Source organism: Sycon ciliatum, chromosome 12, assembly GCF_964019385.1.
Source record: "Sycon ciliatum chromosome 12, ocSycCili1.1, whole genome shotgun sequence".
Classification (NCBI taxonomy): Eukaryota; Metazoa; Porifera; class Calcarea; order Leucosolenida; family Sycettidae; genus Sycon; species Sycon ciliatum.
The window spans coordinates 12,387,998-12,410,723 of NC_088654.1; the positions used below are offsets into that span (position 1 = coordinate 12,387,998).

A 22,726-nucleotide genomic window follows, 5' to 3' on the forward strand; every position below is an offset into this window, starting at 1 on the left:
GTTAGATACAATGTAGGGGGCTGTAGGACCGGCTCGTCAAAAATAGAGAACCTGAACAAGCGTGCTCGGGACGTCTCAGCAATCGTAGTATGCTTGAGCACTCCTATAAAAACTTGATCAATGGCAAAATCGTTCCCCACAGAAAAATCATACTTTGCGGGTCTTGCGTTGCACGCTTGGAGGTGAAGTACAGAAGGCGAGTCGATCCGAGTATGACCTTTCGGACTGGACTGGACTGAACTATTCCAAAAATAACAACGAGGGGTCACGGGTGCGAGTCAACCCCTGTGACACGGATTTCTGTGCCGTGTCACCTCCCTAGTTTGAGTACGACTCCCTGCTTGTAACGTACCAATGTACAATGAACATGAGTATTTCGACAACACATCTAAGCCTTACCGTCAAGAAGGTGAACTCGCGTTCTTCGCACACTGTTGGCAAGGGCAAAGAGATACGAATGGATCTATTAAATCCGAATAAAATCAGCACACGTTTCCGTAAATGAAAGGGTGAGCATAAGCAAATGAATCGAAGGAAACTGGTCAACTCAGAGATCACCTGTCATTGAGTATTCCGTAAAAGGAGGCCTCGACAGCAGAAAAGCTAAATTTAGAAAAGAGATCCTGTCAGCTTTTCCATTATTATTTTATTGTATTCCACCTAAAATCAGCACACTTTTCGTAAATGAAAGAGTCAACACAAGCAAATGAATCAAAGGGAACTGGTCAACTCACCTGTCATTGAGTAATATTCCGTGAAAAGAGGTCTCAGCAGAGCCGAAGCGAAATAAGCCAGGACACGAAATATCCGAAACAGCTCATGCAAGAAGCAGTTCCAAAGAAGGAAGTTCCTCGCGCATGCACATCCGAAAACGGACTGCACGGCATGCAACACAATGTCTGCCGTGCACGTGCACAGCACGCGGCTACCACCCGTTGGTAGATCTAATACCGAGCACCTTACGTAGAAACTTACGTAGCCTAAGTGAAGTACCGATCACCTTACGTAGAAACTTACGTAGCATAGCGGTGTCGTTTTTTCTGCCATGTGAACACAATAATAGAAAAGCTGACAGGATCGCTTTTCTAAATGGTAGTGGCAGTAGTGCTGGCCGCAGGTCATCTACGGATCATGGTCCGGCGCGGCACGTCTTTTGACGTTTTGAACTCAATTTTGCAAGCAGTTTGCAGTTCAAATACTGTACTGTCTGTGCATGTGGTGCATGCAGCTACAACTCAGCAGGGAGATCTGGCCCAGTCCTGCGACATCCACGTCAATCGTCATGTTCCTCTTGTCAGTTGAAATAATTGAGGGTGGATAAAAGGATAAAGGCTCCCACTCGACCTCACTTCTCAGCTCGATCAGTAGGAGCTACATGTAGCTGCATCGTTTCGTAGCACATCACCAGTGTCTTTACCAGGAAACAGCTACTTGGGAAAAGGTTCTTCTACAAACGAAGAAGAGAACTATCCTCTGACGATAATCAACCAAACTGGAAAGAAGTTGAACAAAACACAAGCGTACTGCCCAAAGTTTAGCCCTTGTTGTTTTGAAGCGACGATCTTCACTATAGCATTCACAATGCCAATGGATTCTTCTAAATCTCCCGGCCGCTCATCGCGAAAGCGCAAGCACTCTGCGTCGGAATCGCAAGGGTCGAGAGAATGTGTGATCTGTTTGGAGCAGCCCAAAGAGCGAGGAAAGATCTCCTGCTGCGATCACCTCTTCTGCTTTGACTGCATCACGAAATGGGCGAAGGTAACTCACGTTCAAACTTGCTTGTTGGTCTAGACACAACCTGATGTACTAGGTATAGGTGACTTTCTTTTCTAGGTGTTATTGTCATCGATCCACCCACCAGCCCAGAGTCTGGTACTGTTCTTGGTCTGGTTTCTTCTGTGCTCTTTTATTTGGATAGATTGAGTATTGTGTATTTTCTAAATTTATGAAAGTAAGTTCACTCCTCAACTGGAATAACGGTATCTTTTCTACGGCGATTCAAATTAATTCCTAATGACCAAATTTCTAAATAATAATTGTTGATCTGCGAGCTTAGTTTAGAATTAATTTTGTAGCCCCGATTACCATAGAAACATAAAGTAAAGTTCACACGTTTGCGTTACCACCGGCTATGCAGTTGTGTTCTAGAACACACAACCAGCTTGGAAATTTCCGTAGAAAGATTGACAGTTTCCAGTTGCACTATCAGTATTTTGCTGTCATCAATAGAGAGGTTTCTGCTCTACACGAAACGCACAGACGCACTGCAGGGAGCAGTTATCTGGGTTAGAGTCCACGGCGTCGCGAGTTTTGAGTCCAGATTTCGTTCACGGAGATGAGGGTCCCTAACTCTCTATGCGGTGGCACACGCAAAGGAAATTCGTGTGGATCTGCTGCGCGTCGTTGAAATTGCTTTAAGAAATTAATATAAACGTGGAAGTAAATCTAGCGTTGTAACGAGTTCCAATTCTTCGTTATGATACAGTTAACTGTTGAGACTGCAATGCCTCATACCAAGAGTACATGAAAACCAGAGTGTGCAGCTCGGATGGGTTGCTGTCACGGCGGAATTCCGTGATTACATCATTTTAGTGATGTAGTGCGTACAAGCAGGATTCAAGCAGGTCTCTTTCTGCACAACTGCAGCTCAGTTGTACGCACTACGCCATTTCCCGCCTCAGATCTGCACCAAATATGATGTAATCACGGAATTCCGCCGTGACAGACACCCATAGCAGAAACGGCCCCCAGCTGCACACTCTGGTTTTCAGGTACTCTTGCTCATACCGGTATGTGTTATGTGTGGATATGGCTGAAGACTGGAAGATCGTTAACTAATAACTTATCTTCTCGTTAACCTATGGATTTTGGACCATCGTTAACAATAACATGCCAGACAGTAGGAGACACACGAGCAGAACACCTCCAATGCTGAGTGCTTGTGCAGCTGTACCATACCGTCATACGGTTGGATTTTAATTGCCTGTGTGGGCGTGCGTGGGCATGTGTGGGTGTGAAGGGTGGCATGGTTTGATGGTGACCTCACCCACCATGCGGTTGGATTTTAATTGCCTGTGTGGACGTGCGTGGGCATGTGTGGGTGTGAAGGGTGGCATGGTTTGATGGTGACCTCACCTACCATACGGTTGGATTTTAATTGCCTATGTGGGTGTGTGGGCGTGTGTGGGTGTGAAGGGTGGCACGGTTTGATGGTGACCTCACCTACCATGCGGTTGGATTTTAATTGCCTGTGTGGGCGTGCGTGGGCATGTGTGGGTGTGAAGGGTGGCATGGTTTGATGGTGACCTCACCTACCATACGGTTGGATTTTAATTGCCTGTGTGGGCGTGCGTGGGCATGTGTGGGTGTGAACAAGAGTACATAACCCCCCAGAGTGTGCAACTCCCACATACCCTGTTGTCCCGACAGAATTTCAAGTTGACGTCATTATTTATGACGCAATGCTCCTTGCAGCAGTGATTTACAACATGTGTACGGGTGTCAACGCATCACACGTTTTTCTTTGCAATAATTTGTACAGGATCGATCGGCTTCGGTCAACCACAGGTTCCGGATTCGTCTGATAATCCGTGTACAGTGCGCATTGCATCATCAAAATGACGTCAACTTGAAATTCTGTCGGGACAGCACCCATAGTGGAGTTGCACACTCTGGGGGGGGGGGGGGGGGGGTTATGTACTCTTGGTGTGAAGGGTGGCATGGTTTGATGGTGACCTCATCTACCATGCGGTTGGATTTTAATTGCCTGTGTGGGTGTGTGGGCGTGCGTGGGTGTGAAGGGTGGCACGGTTTGATGGTGACCTCACCTACCATGCGGTTGGATTTTAAGTGCCTCTGTGTGGGTCCGTGTGTGGGTCTGTGTCTGTGTGTGGTATGTGTGTGGGTGTGCATGCGCGTCTGTCCGTATGCATCTGTGTGTGCGGCGTGCCTTGTTCTTTTCCCTGGACTGCTACAGGTCACCAACTGCTGTCCGCTCTGCAAGGCGCAGTTCAACAAAGTCGAAAAGGTGAGCCTGCAACACCGGTACTTGACATTCAAGGCAGACGTTGCTGTCATGAAAAGTAGACAGCGCATGAAAGCATTGCTGGTCATGCCTTTGCAGTTTTTTGGAGCGTGCCAGGGGATTTCCCTTTTGCCCTGCGCATGCATTATGGACATCAAATGAAGCGCGTGGATCTCAGCTTTGCAGAGCAGTTTGAATCGTGAAAATCGGTTGAATTTGAGCAAGGAGCCGAAAAAGAATTTGTGACTGAGTTGTTTCGTTCCGAGGCATGGTGGGCCAGTTTGGAGAGGTCATGGAAGTGGCCCTGGTGGAGCTGTGGAGCTGAGAGCTTCCAGGATGGATTCGCTTGGTCCTGATCTTTCCAACAAGCCCAGGATGAGGAAATTCCATCCAGGTGAACTGAAATGAGAATAAATTTGGTTCCGAGCAGTGCACCCAAACTCCACCAGGAGAGTCCGTACTCTGGAGTGCCAGATTCCTGTGGAAAACAGGCCAGCATGCAAAGGGTTAATTAGAAGTCTCTTCGGGGACCGATTTCTGTCAATACGATTTCCACGTAACAATTTCTGATAATTAGAATCCCATAGAAAGGGTATCAGGAGTTGCACACGCTTGGGGGCTTATATGCTCTTGATGGTATCTGTGTACTTATTCAGCATACTAAGCATTCTATATTACTTTCCCTGCCAGTTCTATCCTCATCTGCATCCGTTACAACACTCTGGATAATGCAGAGCACTCAAATCCTATAATATAGGATCTGTCAAAAACTGACGTGTCCTCTATAAAACACCTGATTATAAAAAAAAAAATTAAAAAAATTCGACGGGTTCGCGTACCGGGCAGGTCAAGAACAGGGAGTTGTCAAGAACCACTTTTCCGCTTCCGTGGGATGCCACCACCCCATGATCAGGCGTCAGATACCTTAGTTATAAGCCAAGCGATAATACTGGCACTCTTGAAAACTTCTGAAGAGAACCTAATGATGCTGCCCGAACACCTTACAATACAATTGAGGCACACAACTTATCCCGGGCGGAACCATGGGAGCTGAGTCGAATGGTCTTGGTCCGAGGAAGCTGAGATGCTCCGTTCCTCCTTTATTCCCAATCTAACTTGTACACGTCCACCGAAACTGGGTGACTTCGCCCTACTACTACTAGATGGGGCGAAGATGAGTTTAACTCGAGTGACAGGAAAGCGCCCGAACAGGCTGTAAGTGTATACATGGGATTTGACAGTTAAACAAGATAAGCCCACTGCGCATTGCCAAATATCAAGAGTACATAACCCAAGAGTGTGCAACTCCAGCTATGGGGTCTGCGACGGCAGAACTTCACATCACGTGATGAACCCGTGCACTCTAGTGCATGATAGATACTGGGTTGTACGCAGCCCAGCTTTGGGTACAACTCTCTTGTGGTCACTTTGCACTGTTTGCCAGCATAACCTTTTGAACCATGTCACGTGATGTGAAGTTCTGCCGTCGCAGCACAGCATAGAGGTTGTGCAGGCAGTTGCACACTCTTGGTTATGTACTCTTGCAAATATGAATTGCATGAGCAGTGCGTATGTGTACGCTGGTATCAGCAATGCACTGTGTTCAACACCCCCACACAACCATACCTAGGTGGCTGTTTGGGGTGTTGCCGGTACAAACGACTTCATTGTGTGTTGGTGTGTGTGTCTGTGTGTGTGTGTGTGTGTGTGTGTGTGTGTGACTTACGTCTAGACCACTCTGGGCGGCGAACGCGTGAAGGGATCGCGCTCACGCACTGTTAAGAACAAGCAGCAGGATGTCTGGTACGACTCGGACGCTGATTCTGACGACTCGGACACGGATATTGGCAGCGAACTGGGAGGCCTGTACAGGTCTGTGTTTGGTTTTGCGACCAACTTGCTCAACAATCTAGTGTCACAGCAACGGGTAAGCCGTCATGAGTATTTGTATCATGCTCGTGGGGAGGGGTGGGTTGTTTCTGGAAAGATTCTCTCTCTAGCGTTCTCTCTCTCTCTCTCTCTCGCTCTCTCTCTCTCTCTCTCTCTCTCTCTCTCTCTCTCTCTCTCTCTCTCTCTCTCTCTCTCTCCCTCTCTCTCTCTCGCTCTCTCTATCTCTCTCTCTCTCTCTCTCTCTCTCTCTCTCTCTCTCTCTCTCTCTCTCTCTCTCTCTCTCTCTCTCTCTCTCTCTCTCTCTCTCTCTCTCTCTCTGCTTGAGTGTGTGTATGTCATTCTCTCTATCTCTTTATTCTGTATCATAACACTTTCTCCCGCCCACTCAGCATGTACATGCATGTGCGCACACACACACACACACACACACACACACACACACACACACACGTTCCACCAGGACAAGCAATGTTCATAGCCCAAGCACATGCCGTGTCACTGTATGATCTTGTTGTCGTCACATAGCCACGATCTCGTCCCAGTTCCCATCGGGAGACTTATGACTTCAACGACTCCTTCATTAACGACAGCGACTCTTCAGAAGAGTGGTAAGTTTCCTTGGAATTTGGCACTTCTGCGTGCGTGTGTGTGCGTGTGTTTGCGTGTGTGTGTGTGTCGGCCGTTGGGCGGTTCAATAGCCAATTGAGTCATCTTTCCAAGATTCCTTCTGAGTCTCTCTCCCCTCTCCCGGGGAGACCCATGTGACCAGTTTTGGCAGTGAGCAACACGTACAAGTACAAGTGTGTGTGTGTGTGTGTGTGTGTCTGTATGTGTGTGCGTGTGTGTCTGTGTCTGTGTCTGTTGCCTCCACTCGGTCCATGTACCGATCACACATTCTACACGACTGCAATCATACCACCAAGATCTGGAACCACTGTCTCGGGCAGTGCTAGAGGAGAATATCTGCGGGCGTACACCCAGTGCACTCGCAGATTTGCGTGCTTCTCTTGCGACGGGCGTACATGGTGGTGGCGGTGTGCCTGCCTGCGCGCATATTCGAGAGGTTCCGCACTACGTAAAGGGGAGCAACTTTACGTTGGTGGGCGGGAAAAACCCGTGAATTCCCGCGTTTGCACTCCACTTGCGGAAAGTTGTCTACGTAGAGTACGTAGATAGGGCTCTGATAACGTAGCTGGTCCATAAGTGGATTAGGGTACGAATTTATGACTCTCTCTCCAGGTCGATCTGGTCGTACACTGCCGCGTTCGGAGTTGCCAAGGGCAGCTACGTGATTTGAAAACTCCGTAAGGCGGAACACAGATGCGCGTGCAGTTTACGTAAGACTTTCCGTAGATCGACTACGTGTTTTACTATGCGAAACCTCTCTAATGCCTTTATTTCCCCTGTGCACACGGCCTGTAGAAGTCTTGGTGAGCTGGGGACAATAGCTTTGGCCCAACAGACAAGATTCTATATCGTACACTCCAAAAGAAGTATAATTATAGTGCGTTGCAAAAGTCCAGATCTCTGGGTTTTTTTTAAACCGTTTGGCCAGCACCTACACCACCTAAAATCTGTAATCACTTTGTGCATAAAATTTCCGACATTGGGCGTTTGTTATCCAATCGCTTAGAATTTTTTATTTTACACGAGAAAAATTTGCGGGATATGCACAGGTTTTACTGTGGTATGTCATGGTTGAGTGTAAGCCCTTTGTTGACCCTGAAGTTGAGTGTAAAAAGGTGCGATTTATGCCGTGGTTGGCTATCACCCTCTCCCCTCTGATTGGCTGTTGTTTTTTCAGCTATGGGATGAAGCAATAAAAATAAAATAATTATAATATTGGGAGAAATACGGCACGGTGAATCCTGTCCAAGACGACCGCTCAAGGGACCTTCGAAATGTGGTCTCTGTTGCCAGGTGGTCTCCTTATCCAGGTTCGTTTGACTGCACATAGCATGCCGTCCCTTGGCCCAGGTGCAGTGGTCTTCTGGGACAGGTGGTCGCCTTGCCAGGTTTTACTGTGCATGCTTGAGCAGCTAGGTAAACTCCTGTAAGCTTTGATTGAATGGTGTTTTCTGAGTCTCCGGGGGTTTTTTCGTTGTGTTTTCGCTGCTTTCACGTGTGATGTGAAATGTTAGGGAGCAGTTTGATCACGCACCTAGTCAAGACGTGGATTCAGGTGAACTATCTATTGGCTTGTTGTTGTGTGGGTGTGTGGGTGTGTGTGTGTGATCCATAGACGGCGGTGGTGTTCGGATGCGGAAAACTTGGCCTCGCACGCGAAGCTTGAATTTGTTTGTTTTTGTTTGTCAGCGGTCTGTTGGATTTTTGTACACTACCAAGGGGAAATGATGGCGGTGTGTGTATCATGTTGGCGTTTTGATGGTTAGCGAGCGAGAAAGGTAGTCACTGATCATGTCGATATCCCTGAGACGTGCACAGTTCTCTTCATGGGCTGACCCACTCCCCTCCCTCCCGAATGAACAGTGCGTGCTATGGGCCGGCGGGCGATGTTAATAATGACAAGCCCTGCCATATTTCATGCAACCGTTGGTTGACATCCAACTTCGCTGTTTAGGTGACCCATGGCTTTCTTTATCGTGACGCGCCACGTGTACGACCGCCCAACTTGTGATAAATAAATAAAATAAAATAAATTTCACGGTTCGCGTGAGACTCGGCCGGAAACCGAGTTTTCCGCATCCCCCGCCGATGTGATAGGTAAGCTTCAATGCTTTTGTGGACATTGGAATGCGTTGAGACGTCAAGCGTCCACGGGCGGGCGCTGGCCTTGCCGCCGTGAGCACTTCTAGTCCAGTTTTACAGTTGTACAGTGTGTGTACATGCCATAGGCAGTACGGGTGCCAGCCCCGGTCTTCCCAGCGGATTTCATTTTCCACAGCCGTACTTCTACTGTAAACGGCATTATTCTAACGAGGCGCGTATATAACGATCTCCTAAAATTGACTGGTTAACGTTAACAAAAGGTAACGATTCTGACTCATTCTCAACGCTCAATGGCAACAGTATTGTATCTATTTGTGGATAACGATTTCTATTTTAACGACAGACCTCTCCGCGCTAACTCGTTAGAGTTAGCACTTCGTTACATATATGGCTTTTACAGTACTTGGCGTTCGGATTTCAATCAGGTTTGTCGTTACACCAGGCATATCGCCGTACGTATCATCGCAACATTCCAGGCTTTTGTTTTTACTGTCACTAGCCACCCCTCGCTTTCAGCATTATGTCGTTTTAATGATGTATACAGCAGTTCTATGTGTCAACACGCAGAGTGTGAGGTCGACGGCGCCCAGTGCACTTCCATACAATCGAGTGGATTTGCGCTGCGCGGAAATGACTAGCTTTCTGTGTACGCGCGCCCGCGCATGTCTGTGTGGGTTGTGTAAGGGGCCGTCCAAGGTTACCAATAATATTTTCAAAACGAAATGTTTTCGTTTGAGGGTGGGTGGGTTTGATGGAGTTTCGTTTTGAAAATAATTATTGAATGCTGATGGAGAATGCCCAGTTACTTCTGGGTGTCGAAAATTGACATCAATATTTTATTGGAATTCGTTTTACCTGCAGAAAAGGTGGGTGGGTGGGTGGGTGCTGAAAAATACTAAAACTTTTCGTTTTGTAAAAACAATCGGTAACCCCGGACGGCCCCTAAGTCTGTAAACAACGGAGGTATAGGCGCACAACGTGTCTGAGGTCCTTGCTGCCAGATAGTGCTCAATGCCCTAACAAGGGCAGAGCGCACTGCACATGGCAGAACACTGGAGACCAAAAAGCTTTCTCGTGACTCTGAGTTTCGTGTTAAAAACACTCATCAGACGTGTGTGTGTGTGTGTGTGTCCTTATCTTGCCTGCTCATGTGTGCCGCAGACATCGAAATCACATTCGACAGCGACGTGCCGCAGGTCGTGTCCACGACGACGACGACGCGAACGAGGACGATGACCGTGCGCGACGGACGGTACTCGTTGCGGCCAGCAAACACCGGCCGCAACATCGTGGCCCCGTCCAACACCCCGGCGGTGCCTTTGCCCGGTGACATGGAAGAGATTTCCTCTCAATTGAGGCGCAATGCCCGACGCATTGCTAATGTTCGCGCTGCCAGGTCATCCAGGTTGGCCAGGTCGTTAGGCACCGCCGTGCCCGACGACCTGGATGACGTTGACCTACAGACGGCCATCATGGAGTCGATGCGCGGAGCCGACGGTGCCCGCCCCACCAGCAGCATGGGCGCGGCAGGCCATTCCACCACCACGTTTTCCAGGCGAGGAGAGCAGACAGTGACGGCGGCGGATGTGGCATACCAACGACCCCGACGCGCACCGCGGTCCGTCGCCGCCCGGTCGGCCATGGGCGGCGTCGCTTCGTCGCCCGCCGTGTCCTTAAGTCGGGGCGGCGTCGCGAGCAGCTCACTCGCGCCCTCGTCCTGCGCCCGTACCGAAGCCTGCGGCGGCAGCAGGACTAGACTAGGCGTAGGAGGTTTGCGTGGTGCGTCCCCAGCAGCAGCAGCATCGTCTACGACGGCGGCGTCGCACAGCGGTGCTCTCCGCAACGCCGAACAGCTCAATCGTCCCCGCCGCGCTGCCCTCGCCTCTCTCGGCGTCAGTTCTCGTGCCGCGGACACGAGGGCTGCTCCGGCAAGACAGCTGTATAGCTGGCAATCTCCGTTGGTCACAGGACCCTTCGAGCGTCGATCCATGGACAGCGATGTGTTTCAACAGCTGTATGTCTTTGAGGCTGAAACTACGGGCGCCACTGTGGACGTCAGTGAAGTCGACAGCAGCAGCATCAGTGACAGCAGCAGCAGCAGCAGCATCAGTGACAGCAGCAGCAGCAGTGATAGCTGCGAGGTCAATGATACCGACAGCGACGCCGACGCCCACATGGACGACGTTGCGATCGTGGCGGAGCCCCAGGTGCCGCATAACCATCTTACCACACGCCAGCAGGTGGCCACTGCCACTGCTGCAGCAAAAGCGGCTGCAGTAGCTGCAAATGCAAGGGCAGCGACAGCTCGCTGCTACATGTCATCTGCTGGCGCGACTGGCCGCCGCAATCATCGACAGCGCCCGACAGCTACAGAGCCAGCGGCATCATCTCGTCAAGTCAGCTCCGGCTGGCTGACGCGACCGAGCAACGGCGCTACAATGCACTTGTTGCGGCATCACCGCCGTCCGAGGCCGGCGTTCGACGAGCCGTCGACCTCGCACGTCCATCAGGCTTCCACCGAGGTCTGCGTGTCGACGTCGCCGATGCCATTGCCGTCTTCTCCGTTTTCTTCTTGTTACGACGACTCCGGGTCGGAGCAGAATATGCCGCGGCGGTCTCGGCCACTCACACCTCTCCGCTCATCGCACCGAGGACCTTATCCGACTACCTGGCGGAAGGAGCAGTGTCATGTCGACCCTGCCTTCTTCTCTTCACCGTCGTCCAGCACCGGCTCGGTGCAATGCGTCACGCCCAGTCCCACCATCGGGCGTGCTGTCGTCAGTAGCGGCCTGCGACGTGATCGCTCCATGCTAGAGGAGGCGGACGACGAGGAGGTGGACTTGCACGTGGTGCCCGACTCCGTCGAGGAAGCAACACCCGCTAGCGATGGGCAAGTTGTCCTTGTGGCAACGCCCACTAATGATGGGGAAGTTGTCGTCGTGACAACGCCAGAGCTACTGCCCAAGGTCGAGCCGACAGGTCAGCCGAGTCGGAGGAGGCGCCTGCCATTCGGTCTGGATTTGGACAGCGATGATGACCTGGAATTTGCCAGGTTTGGACAGCGATGATGACCTGCCATCCGATCTGGCTTTGGACAGTGATGACGAATTACCTGGTATAGGCCGACTTTGGACAGTGATGATGAATTACCTAATCCATGTATAGGCTACAGGACATATCTACACTTGACACTTGCTTGGGTCGACTTATCTGAATTGCATATGCAGTTCTCCAAAAAAATGGAAGTGATTCTGTTTTGTGTGTTTTGCGCACACCGTGTACATGCATGCTCACGCTGCTAAGTATCATGCAGACATGGGCACGTTGTGTTGTCGATTGCCCGGAGAAGTCAAGTAGCTGTATCAAATCCAACCCTCTCTCGCGCTACGATTCCTCTTCATCTGTGTGTGTGAGCGTGCTTCGCTTTAAATATCTTGCGTTCGCCCAAAAAAATGGAACCGATTATTTCGGGCGTTGTGCACGTGCCTTGTGCACGCTCACTATGCCAACTATCATAATACAGACATTGGCACGCCGTGTCGTCAATTACCGTGAACCCTTTAACCTCTACAGGGCTATGCCAGTCAGCCACTGGACGAAATTCTAAAAACATGGCGAATGGCCAGCTCCACGACATTTTTTAACAAGTCTAACCAACTCGTGCTACGATTCCTCTTCGTCTGTGTGCGCTTCGTTTGCACGTATCTCTCTTTCTTTCTCTCTTTCCTTCTTTCATGCTGGCCGGAATGGCACGCTTCTGGCATGCTGTCAATGGAGAGCATGTGACACGCTGTATATGTATACGTAGGAATATTTGTTCCTTTTTCAGAATCTGTTTCCACTGCTGAGTGCCAGCAGTGTCGAATCCAAACGCTACCCGCCGTGACAATTGCAGTGTTTTGTTTTGCTTTTTGGCTAGCGTATCAGTCCCAGCTGTTGTGCTGTCGTGCTGTTGTTGTTTTTTTTAATGTGGAGCTCGAAATCACTTTGCTCACTTGTCTTTCTGCTGGTCTTAAAAATGCGACAGTTCAACCTTTATCGCCGGGAACCCTCCTGGCTACCACAATGCTCGTGGATTTGCTTGTACAGTGGCGTTATGCGCTGTAGTTATAGTAGCCCGTAGAAATTGCTCCTACTTCCCACTTCTTGGATTGTATTTTGAAATTGCTTATCGGCTCGCTGGGTCTATCTCCACCTCTGAGATACCATTACTGGCGTCAACGCGCAGTTACTATTAGTACAAGTACTCATGTAGTCTGTTTCTTGCGCTGCTGCTGTTGTTTCAGAGCCCCGCGTTGCGATAATTATAAAATCATTGCCTGGTGCACACCGCTTTCATGGTTACAACGACCCCTGAAACTGCTGAATCCAAACGCTTCCATCCCGCCAAGGTTTCAACGTAGTCTGTTTCTTGCGCTGCTGCTGTTTCGGAGCCCCGTGTTGCGATAACAATCATTGATTGGTGCATACCGCTTTCATGGTTACAACGACCCCTGAAACTGCTGAATCCAAACGCTTTCTTCCCGCTACCGTTTCGATGTTTCTTTTTGGACCCGTCCGGATTTTTCTGCTGCATGACTGTGCTTGTTCTTGGCTGCACTGTCTATGAATAATCGAGAGTGTTGCAGTCGAGTAAACCCACTTGTTGGCTGTATGCACCTAAGATGCCCGTCACCTTTTTTGCGGGGCAAGTTACCCTTTTACTTGGCAGGTCGCCAGGTACAACCCGTTTATATAGTGCATTTATGAATATGACCTCACAAAGTTCATGACCTTTTATGCAGAGTTGGTATGACAGTGTGTACGGTTGTAGTGGACTTGCCATGCAAAACCAAACGGCGGGAACTTGATGCATTTCCCGTTCCCGGAATATCTGGTGGATCTCCCTGTCCGTGACCCTAGCTACTGAAAGTAAAGCGATCAACTTTCGCGCGTCACGCACATTTTGCGTTCTCAAAGAATTCCGCAGGTTCACGATAAGAACGTTCGCGATTTCGTCTATTCATTGGGATCTTGTACTGTCTGCAATCTACGCACAGAGCATTCTGCGGCAATTTTGTATCCGCGAATGTGGGATGGTCGCGAAAATAGCGAAATTTAACCTAGCAAAAGTTTCTCACTTTGTTACTTTAGCCTTTAGTACTCTGTACAGTAGCTGGCGTCAAGACTCGCTACTGTACAAACTGTTAAAGCGTGAAATTTTCGCGGCATTTTTAGTTCGCGTTTTCAGAATCCGGACAGGTTTGCGAGGTTTTTAATTTTGCGATTGCAGAATGGCATTCTTGCTAAACCTTTCATGGATCTCCTTTTCGCGCAGTCTAAATTTCGCGATTTCCACGCGGTCGCGAATTTCGCAGAAATTAGACCATCGCAATAACTTCAAGGTTTACAGTACTGTAAAAAAAACGGAAAGTCTAACCAGTCACAAAGTCTAACGTTTTAACGACCATTTTTTTCCTTACTAGTATTTGAAGAAACGTTATCGCGAACCCGGTTTGAGATGTCTGTGTAAAGATCATGCGCATACAGAGTCAGATGGGTGGCCAGGTAGCCATCGTTAGACTTTCTGCACGTTATCATGCCAAAATTACAAAAAAAGTTCAACTTTTTGGGCGTTAAAACTTTCCGGTTTTACAGTACTTTGAGAACGCTATTGCATGGCCGTGGCAATATCCACAGAGCTAGAGATCGCCTTTATCCGCGAAAATCACATAATTCACACTTCTACCCGCGGAATCTGAGACTCAAACGGAGATTGGCTATTGAACAGCCCAACGGCCGACATCCCCTGAAATCCCCAAACTCTGGATGGACTTGGAAAATGATCCCGCTTACGGGCTCACCACACCTCGGTAAGGATGAGGTGCTGAAAAAGGATTGACGGCATCAGGGTATCCGTCCTGGGATCCAACTGCAGTTGCTAGTGGTTACCCCTGCCCCCAGTGCGGGTATTACGTGGTACTAGTGTGGGTGGCTAAATCAGAGTGGATCTGATACAAGCTTCACTAGCACCATTGATTACACAAGAAGCAGTCCATGGTTAATTGACAGGTATGTAATGTATACTTCAAATAATAAAGTATATGAACCCTGAAACCAACAAAGGTGGCAGGTACAACATTACATCTTCAAGCAGCCGAGCCTGTTGGCAACAGACCCAACACTATCTGGGATTAGAGTACCCACCAACCGAACTAGCTGGCACCACACACCACACACGCATGCACACACGCATGCACACACGCATGCACACACGCATGCACACACACACACACACACACACACACACACACACACACCTCAGACCTGCCCATCGCGGAAGCGATGATAGCGAACAGCTATGTTAGACATAGCAACATACAAACACACACACACACACACACACACATACAGCAAAACACCGCCAGCATCTCAATAAGCTCAATGCTCGTATCAGCAGACACAACAGTCTCATGTCGATACACCTTTTTATTTATTTTTAATATACAATCAAATTTTGCCCGAGACGTTGCAGCACGCCCGATAGAATAGATCAAAGAATGATTTTATCCAGAAATCCAGCAGGAACACGAGAATGCAGTGAACCCATATCCAAAGAGAGAAAAGGAATAACAATGGATCTCTGGCATTGTGCAGCAGCGAACTGAGATCCTTCGAACTTCGCCGCTACCGTATAATTATGACGAAGATAAAAAAGAAGAAAATCATCAACCCTGAGACGCAAATAAGCCGGTACCGCAGAACACAACAACAACACAACGCCGGTGGGGAGACCTGCGATGTGAGATTTGTAGCGAGCTGCTCTTGAGTTTGAAGCAGTATCAACAGCGGACGTGGAACAGCGGATATACAGTTAAAAACATGAGGGTACAGACAGGGAGGGGGGGGGGAGACAGAGCGAGAGAGAGAGTGTGTGTGTGTGTGTGAGAGAGAAAGAGCGAGAGAGTGACAGAGAGAGAGAGAGCATGACGGGAGGCACGAGAGCGGAGGGAGCGTAGCGAGGTGCGAGCGCAGACAACTACAGCGAGAGAGCAAGACGCAAATTTGGACAACTAAAAGCGGAACAGCTCAACATGTCGCCCGTGGGTCTTTGGCCCACACCGATGGGTGTTAAACACAGCTGCTGCATTGGCAAGTTTAAATACTCCTTAGCGCCCACGATGCAAAAATGCAAAGCGCAAGCCAAGGATTATGTCCATAGCTGGCCGAGCAGCAGGTGAAAATGACAGGCGAGAAAGGACCGGGCGGGAATTCAAGTTGGAGTTAAAAGCGGCGTTCTGCCCTGGACTATCTGTGTAGTCACATCTCTTCCTGCGTTTTCCGTACGCATCTCTGAACGCGCCGCTTGAAGCTGTCAAAGTTCTCGCGGTACTCCTTCTGCAGGTTCAGAGCATAGACCAACACAAAACGAAATGTCACCCAACGAATCTGAGAGCCCACAACCCCCTAGGCTGGCAGGGTACTGTAAAACCGGAAAGTTTAACGACCAAAAAGTTAAACATTTTTTTGTAATTTTGGCATGATAACGTACAGAAAAGTTTAGCGATGGCTACCTGGCCACCCATCCGTATGCGCATCTTTACACAGACATCTCAAACCGGGTTTGCGATAATGTTTCTTCAAATAACGGAAAAATTGGTCGTTAAAAGTTAAAACGTTGGGCTTTGTGACTCGTTGGACTTTCCGGTTTTACGGTGGTTGATTTCGACAACACATCCAACAAGGCAGAAGCAGCAGAAGCATCAGCAGCAGAGGCAATACCAGCAGCATCACACACACACACGCGCACACACAGGCACCGACTCACCGCCGCGTCGACATTGGCCGGCGAGTCGCAGTTGGGGTCGGAGAGCATGGCGATCACGCTCATGACGATCGTCTCCACCGTGTGAATGGGCAGCCATCGCTCCGACGCGCTCTCGTAGCCATAGCGATCCTCACCGGGCTCATGCAGGATACTGATACATACCTCGCCATTCTTCTGGTCAACTGAAACAACACACATAGAACAACAGTAACATCCACATGCATATTGCATACATACCGAATGACAAATTATGACATCATCATGATGTCACTCACTAAGCTGCATGCTCATTGCTCAACTGTAATAACATCATGGGGAAGCTGTGCCAAACAAATTGAAAAAATAATAACCTAGTGCAATGCCTGCCCAAACACACACACACGCACACGCGCACACACGCGCACAAACACACACACCACACACACATACCAATACAATGAGAACCACTTGGTATCATTGTAATCGCGGTCCAGTAATGTAACACTCAATGATAACAATGCACTTTTTAAAAGTGAGGGTGCATGCGAGTGCGAGTTTAGGCGCTGCATCTGCGCCTTTGATCCTAGAGGGTGGTGGCGTTCCCACGGCGGATGCGGAAAACTCGGCTTCCAGCCGAGTCTCACGCGAACCGTGAATTTTTTTTATTTTATGCGAGTGCAACAAAAGCCAATTCGTCGCGCAAATATTATTATTGTGTGTGTGTGTGTGTGTGTGTGTGTGCGTGTGTGCGTGTGTGGAGGGGTAACTGCAGTTGGATCCCAGGACGGATACCCTGATGCCGTCAATCCTTTTTCTGCACCTTGTCCTCACCCACTTACTGAGGTGTGGTGAGCCCATAAGTGGGATCATTTTCAAAGTCCACCCAGAGTTTTGGGGATTTCAGGGGGTGCCAGCCGTTGGGCGGTTCAATAGCCAATTGAGCCATCTTTCCAAGATTCCTTTTGAGTCTCTCTCCCCTCTCCCGGGGAGACCCACGTGACCAGTTTTGGCAGTGAGCAACACGTACAAGTACAAGTGTGTGTGTGTGCACGTGTGAAAGAGAGAGAGAGAGAGAGAGAGAGAGAGAGAGAGAGAGAGAGAGAGAGAGAGAGCGAGAGAGAGAGAGAGGGAGAGAGAGAGAGAGAGAAAGAGAGAGAGAGAGAGAGAGAGAGAGAGAGAGAGAGAGAGAAAGAGAGAGAGAGAGAGAGAGAGAGAGAGAGAGAGAGAGAGAGAGAGAGAGAGAGAGAGAGAGAGAGAGAGAGAGAGAGAGAGAGGTAAACAGACACCATAATATTGATTGAGAACACCATAACATAATAAATTCCTAGCAAACAAACCATTCGGGTGCCAGATATCTGACTGAAAGTTCATCTTGGGCGGGCGCTGAGGATACTCCTTGGGAAATGACAAGTGTGCCTTGAAGAAACCACCCTCGCTGAGAGAAACAAACCCTTGTCAAGGAAGATAGGATTACCGTCGAACATAACAGCAGATTTCCTTGAAAACAAGATTTTCATCACTTCCTGAATGCACTGAGGTGCCCTTTTTTCACTGACGTGAAATTGTCAGCACCGTCGAGTCACAATTATGTTCGTTCCAGTGCTTATTTCTAGAGTGGAATAAAATCTAATAGCAAATCTAATTTTCTTTGACCGGAGTTTAAAAATCAAATGAAAAAGATTATAGACACTAAATACCGTCTGCATGAAGACTTTCTTCAAAGGTTTCAAGAACACGACATGCCAAGTGCCCGATTGAGTAGGAAAAAAAAAAGAATGCGCCCAACGTGGGGCTCGAACCCACGACCCTGAGATTAAGAGTCTCATGCTCTACCGACTGAGCTAGCCGGGCTGCCACAATCACCAAGGTTGTGGTACTGTGTTTGGGTAAGGTGGGGAGAGGGCGCGAGTGGAGAACAAGAACATTGCAGGACTGTACAGTAAAACCAAGGGTGCGTTTGGTTGGTACGATCTAGAACAGGATCGAACAGCTGGTGCACATGGAGCAGCCTCATGCCAACCAAACGCTACTCCAGAAACAGAGCACATTTTTGTGGAAAAATGTGCAAAACTTGGTGCATTCTTCAAAATGTGTATGGATCACCATGGTCACTTTGTACGGTACGACGAGTCCAACCCAAAAGCGTATGCACGTGATCATTTGGGAACAAAATCGATGTTCCCGCCAGGTTTCACTGTGAAAAAGTGAAACTGCTCGGTCTGCTCCGGCCTCGAGGCCGGAGCAAGCAGAACATGTTCTGGCCGACCCAGAACAGGTGCAGTCCCAACCAAACGCGCTGTTCTGGTGAATCCTGTTCTAGTTCGTACCAACCAAACGCGCCCCAAGAGTCCATAATAATCCCCCAGAGTGCGCAACTTCACTGATCAGATCTGGGACGGCGAAATTCATGTTGCACGTCACAGCACGACATCATGAACAGGGGAAGTGTGTTCGGGTGGCGGACCGCGTCGACGGAAGGACGCAAGTCCGACCCCTAAAAATGAAATTAGGTCCGAAAGTCACCCCGTCACGGACCGTGCCTTATGACTCGCACCGTTCGCTGTTGAACATCGCAACCACTGCTGCATGTCGTGTTGTACGAATCGTACAAGATCTTACAGCTCACCCCCGTAACGGGGGGGGGGATTGATTACTTTAGGTAGTATATCAAGTATTGTCAAGTGCTGTACAAAGGTCATGCACAACAAAGCAAACAAATAGACTTGGCACGCTGGACTGTGCACATGTTCGTCCTGCACTGGCACGTGTAGTGTAGCGCAGTGCATGCATGGCTTCAACGCCATAACAATTTCACTGTATATGCCAAAGTCCTGGGGGGGGGGGGGGGGGGGCGAAATTTTAGAGGGGGTTGTTCAACAGTGCTGTACTTTATTGTACATCTACAGTCAACTTCGCTAACAACGACTGCGGATATAACGACAATTCGCGAACAATGACAGAATTTCCATGCCCAGAACAAAGTCCCATCCAACTGTAATACATATAATGAGACTTCGGGTATAACGACACTTCACGAATAAGGACACTTTTCTGATGCCCCGCTGAGTGTTGTTATACGCGAAGTTGACTGTATTCGCGAACAATGACAGAATTTCCATGCCCAGAACAAAGTCCCATCCAACTGTAATACATATAATGAGACTTCGGGTATAACGACACTTCGCGAATAAGGACACTTTTCTGATGCCCCGCTGAGTGTCGTTATACGCGAAGTTGACTGTATCTCACAGTAAGATCCTTGACAGCAGGTCAGAGTGCTCAATGAGAGCTCTCTCTCTCTCTCTCTCTCTCTCTCTCTCTCTCTCTCTCTCTCTTTCTCTCTCTCTCTCTCTCACACACACACACACACACAGGGTCCAGTGCAATGATTGGTCTTTACTTCGAGTTGCTAGCTGCACACGATCACCAGGAGACCCTGGGGCAGGGGCGTCGGACACGCTACGGTCTTGACCATAGCACTATTTGCCTCCAGGTACCCGGTGAATCAATAAAATGCCCTGATTCGGGCTCTAAATTTTCAGCAGAGGACCCGCTCCCTCAGGCTCGAGTATACCTCAGATGGCTGACCGTACCACCCTGGAATACCTTGCGACACCCCTATGATGATTGTGTAGAGCAGGCAACTCAGGAGTAGAGACCAATTATTGCACTGGACATGTTGTGTGCGCCTCACAGTATGCTATATGTACAGGGAAACCTGTCCAAGACGACCGCTCAAGGGACCTGAAAAACGTGGTCTCTGTTACCAGGTGGTCTCCTTATCCAGGGTAATTTGACTGGAAATAGCATCCCTTGGTCCTGGTTCCAGTGGTCTTCTAGGACAGGTGGTCGCCTTATCCGAGTGGTCGCCTTGACAGGTTTCACTGTGTATCCAGTAGGTGATGATTTCCACTGAGGTTAGCTTCGTTGGAACAGCTACATGTACACGAACAGGTTTAACTAATGGTGAGCATAATTGTACTGTAAAAAGTAAAAAGGACCAAGGAACTACAAGTTGCACTATAATGTCCACTGACACCACCAGTTACTAAACAATCAGCTCATGCGATAACATTGCACGACACTGACCGATATTGTCCAATGGCCTTGCCAGTATCGTCATCGACATGCATGAACATCCGCCAACGTCCTTCACAGCTGAGATGTTCAGCTCGTGCTTATCTTGGGTGCGCTCACCTTCCCCTCCTTATGCTATTTCTATAGCTTAGAACCTTCCACGTTGGAACAGGCGCGTGCACCGTATCAGTTTTTTTGGTGTCTGGAAACCACCTTTTTTTGGGCAATCTTGCCGAAGGAAAAGCATGCCTACTCAGTACTGGATTGGTTATCGTGCATACGCGTTGATCGACGGGCAGTTTACAGTACAGTGACTATGTCCGTATTTCGAAGTGAGAGAGAGTTGCTTTGCATGCAGTTCAAAATACATTATTCTCTCCTTCTTCAGTGGAGAGTAGCCACAGAGAGATGGATCTCTAGCTCTGGTCCGCTCCTGGATTGGCGATGATGTTCAAGAAATCCGTTTTTGTCTCGAAATTTGAGTCAAGCACGCGCGATGCAAGTCAGTTCAAGGATATGATTGGCGATATCTCCTTCCAAACTGGTGACTCAAATCAAGATCTCCACAGCCTTTCGTTCTCGCTCATGTGCGCAGCAGAGATGTTCGTCAAAAACGTTGTCGACTGGAAGACGTAAAACGAATAATGTGCGTCCATGATCCACTTGCGCTGCTTCAGAACGAAGCGCTGCTCCGGCCGCGACTCAAGGACGCGTGGCTTCGCTTTTCTTCCGAGAGTTTCCATCGAAGCAAGGTCCATAACTCTTTATTGAAATCATGTGGAACGTTGCCAATACATGCTGAAAACGTCGTCATAAGAACAGAAAGAAAGATACGTCGAATGTAAGCAGTGTTTTGATGAAACGAACATGCCTGGAGCTGGAGTGGACTATGTACTAGTGAAGTACCATAGACATAGTGTTACGGACTGTAGTGTAGCCTCGACGGCTAGGCCTATCAAACCTTTACGTGTTCAATATGACAAACATGTATGAGTGCATTGACCTTCGCACCCTCTTTGCAAATAAGTGCTGGTATGTTAACCCGTTTTATCCTGCTACCGGTTATACATGTACCAACATTTCCATGTAACATCGTCCCCTCCCTTCATTCCTCATTATTTATTTCTGTCCTTTCTACCCCTGGACCTGGTTCCTGGTTCCCTCTCAGACGCGTTTGTGCCGGCATGATAGCACATTAGCAGTCGGAGGAGCCCCACATCTCATCAGCACCAGTGTTCATTGGTGCCCTGCACCCCTGATCTTGAGCCCCCACCCCCCTCCTCCCTAGCCCTCACCGTTATCTCTGACGGGATGTTCGGGGGATGCGCATGTGCACAAATGCATAATTATACAGTGGGTCTCCAGAAAAAAATTACCAACTCTAGAAACCCCCCTTTCAAGACTCGGTGCATGCCACTGTGGAAGGCTGTTGGAGTGCGCATCCAAGATGTGCTAGAGCTGTTAGCCAGTTAGTTGTAGAACGTCAGTACCGTCGGTCAGTGTCGTGCAATGTTATCGCATGAGCTGATTGTTCAGATGGTGGTGTAAGTGGACATTATAGTGTAACTTGTAGTTCCTTGGTCCTTTTTACTTTTTATAAATTAATCCTTGGCTCTCTATCCGAGTTCATAATTGTACTGTATTAGCACTAAACACACACACAGCTGCAAGGATACTAGAGCGTGTCAGGTGGGCCAATGATCATCACTTCCCATTTGTAAATGTCATCATCGTCAAGCAGACCGGCCGAGAAGCCATCCACGGGATTTTTGTTCAGCTCTGCAAGATCCACACAATACAACACGAACAAGGAGAGGTGTGTCCACGCTGACAAGTCAAATCAAGCGTCCAAACGTACTCCCAGCCTCATTTTGTCCACCCAGGCGACAGCTAATGCTCAAGAGAATTAGTGATTGGGGATAGAGCGTACCTTGAAGCTGCTTGCGAAGCAGTAGCGATCCCTGATCCGTCATTGGGGAAGCGTTGCGATGACACGAAGCCTACGCCAAGCTGAATTGCTCCGAACAGAAGTCGAAAATGCTATCTCCCAGAACATACACACACTGATCACACTCCAACAAACAAGAATTGTTGAATCTCTTCAAAACTCCACACGTCACTGAACAACCACGATCCAGTCGATCACATTATTTTTTAGTAGAAAAAGGTTTGCGTCATGCCTGAAATCATGACCAGCGCGCCTCAAAACCGGGCTACGG

The 22,726-nt window shown here is 48.9% G+C and overlaps 2 protein-coding genes and 1 non-coding gene across 3 annotated transcripts; 1 reads left to right on the forward strand and 2 right to left on the reverse strand.

The window, feature by feature from the left end:
• The first annotated feature begins 1,190 nt into the window (after positions 1 to 1,190).
• Positions 1,191 to 13,423, forward strand: LOC135828797 (serine-rich adhesin for platelets-like). The gene is made up of 6 exons (XM_065341231.1): positions 1,191 to 1,758; positions 3,977 to 4,027; positions 5,757 to 5,951; positions 6,440 to 6,522; positions 8,056 to 8,096; positions 9,806 to 13,423. Exons 1-6 carry the CDS (start codon positions 1,582 to 1,584, stop codon positions 11,710 to 11,712), a joined length of 2,454 nt encoding a protein of 817 aa, XP_065197303.1. The 5' UTR covers positions 1,191 to 1,581; the 3' UTR covers positions 11,713 to 13,423.
• Positions 13,424 to 15,092: 1,669 nt separating this feature from the next.
• On the reverse strand, positions 15,093 to 22,597 carry LOC135828932 (ubiquitin-conjugating enzyme E2 G1-like). Its single transcript, XM_065341365.1, has 5 exons — positions 22,438 to 22,597; positions 22,184 to 22,286; positions 17,768 to 17,865; positions 16,452 to 16,633; positions 15,093 to 16,021 (listed from the first exon to the last, which is right to left on the reverse strand). Exons 1-5 carry the CDS (start codon positions 22,478 to 22,480, stop codon positions 15,944 to 15,946), a joined length of 504 nt encoding a protein of 167 aa, XP_065197437.1. The 5' UTR covers positions 22,481 to 22,597; the 3' UTR covers positions 15,093 to 15,943.
• Positions 18,209 to 18,281, reverse strand: Trnak-cuu (transfer RNA lysine (anticodon CUU)). Its single transcript has one exon. It is a non-coding gene; the product is annotated as a tRNA-Lys (tRNA).
• Positions 22,598 to 22,726: the final 129 nt, after the last annotated feature.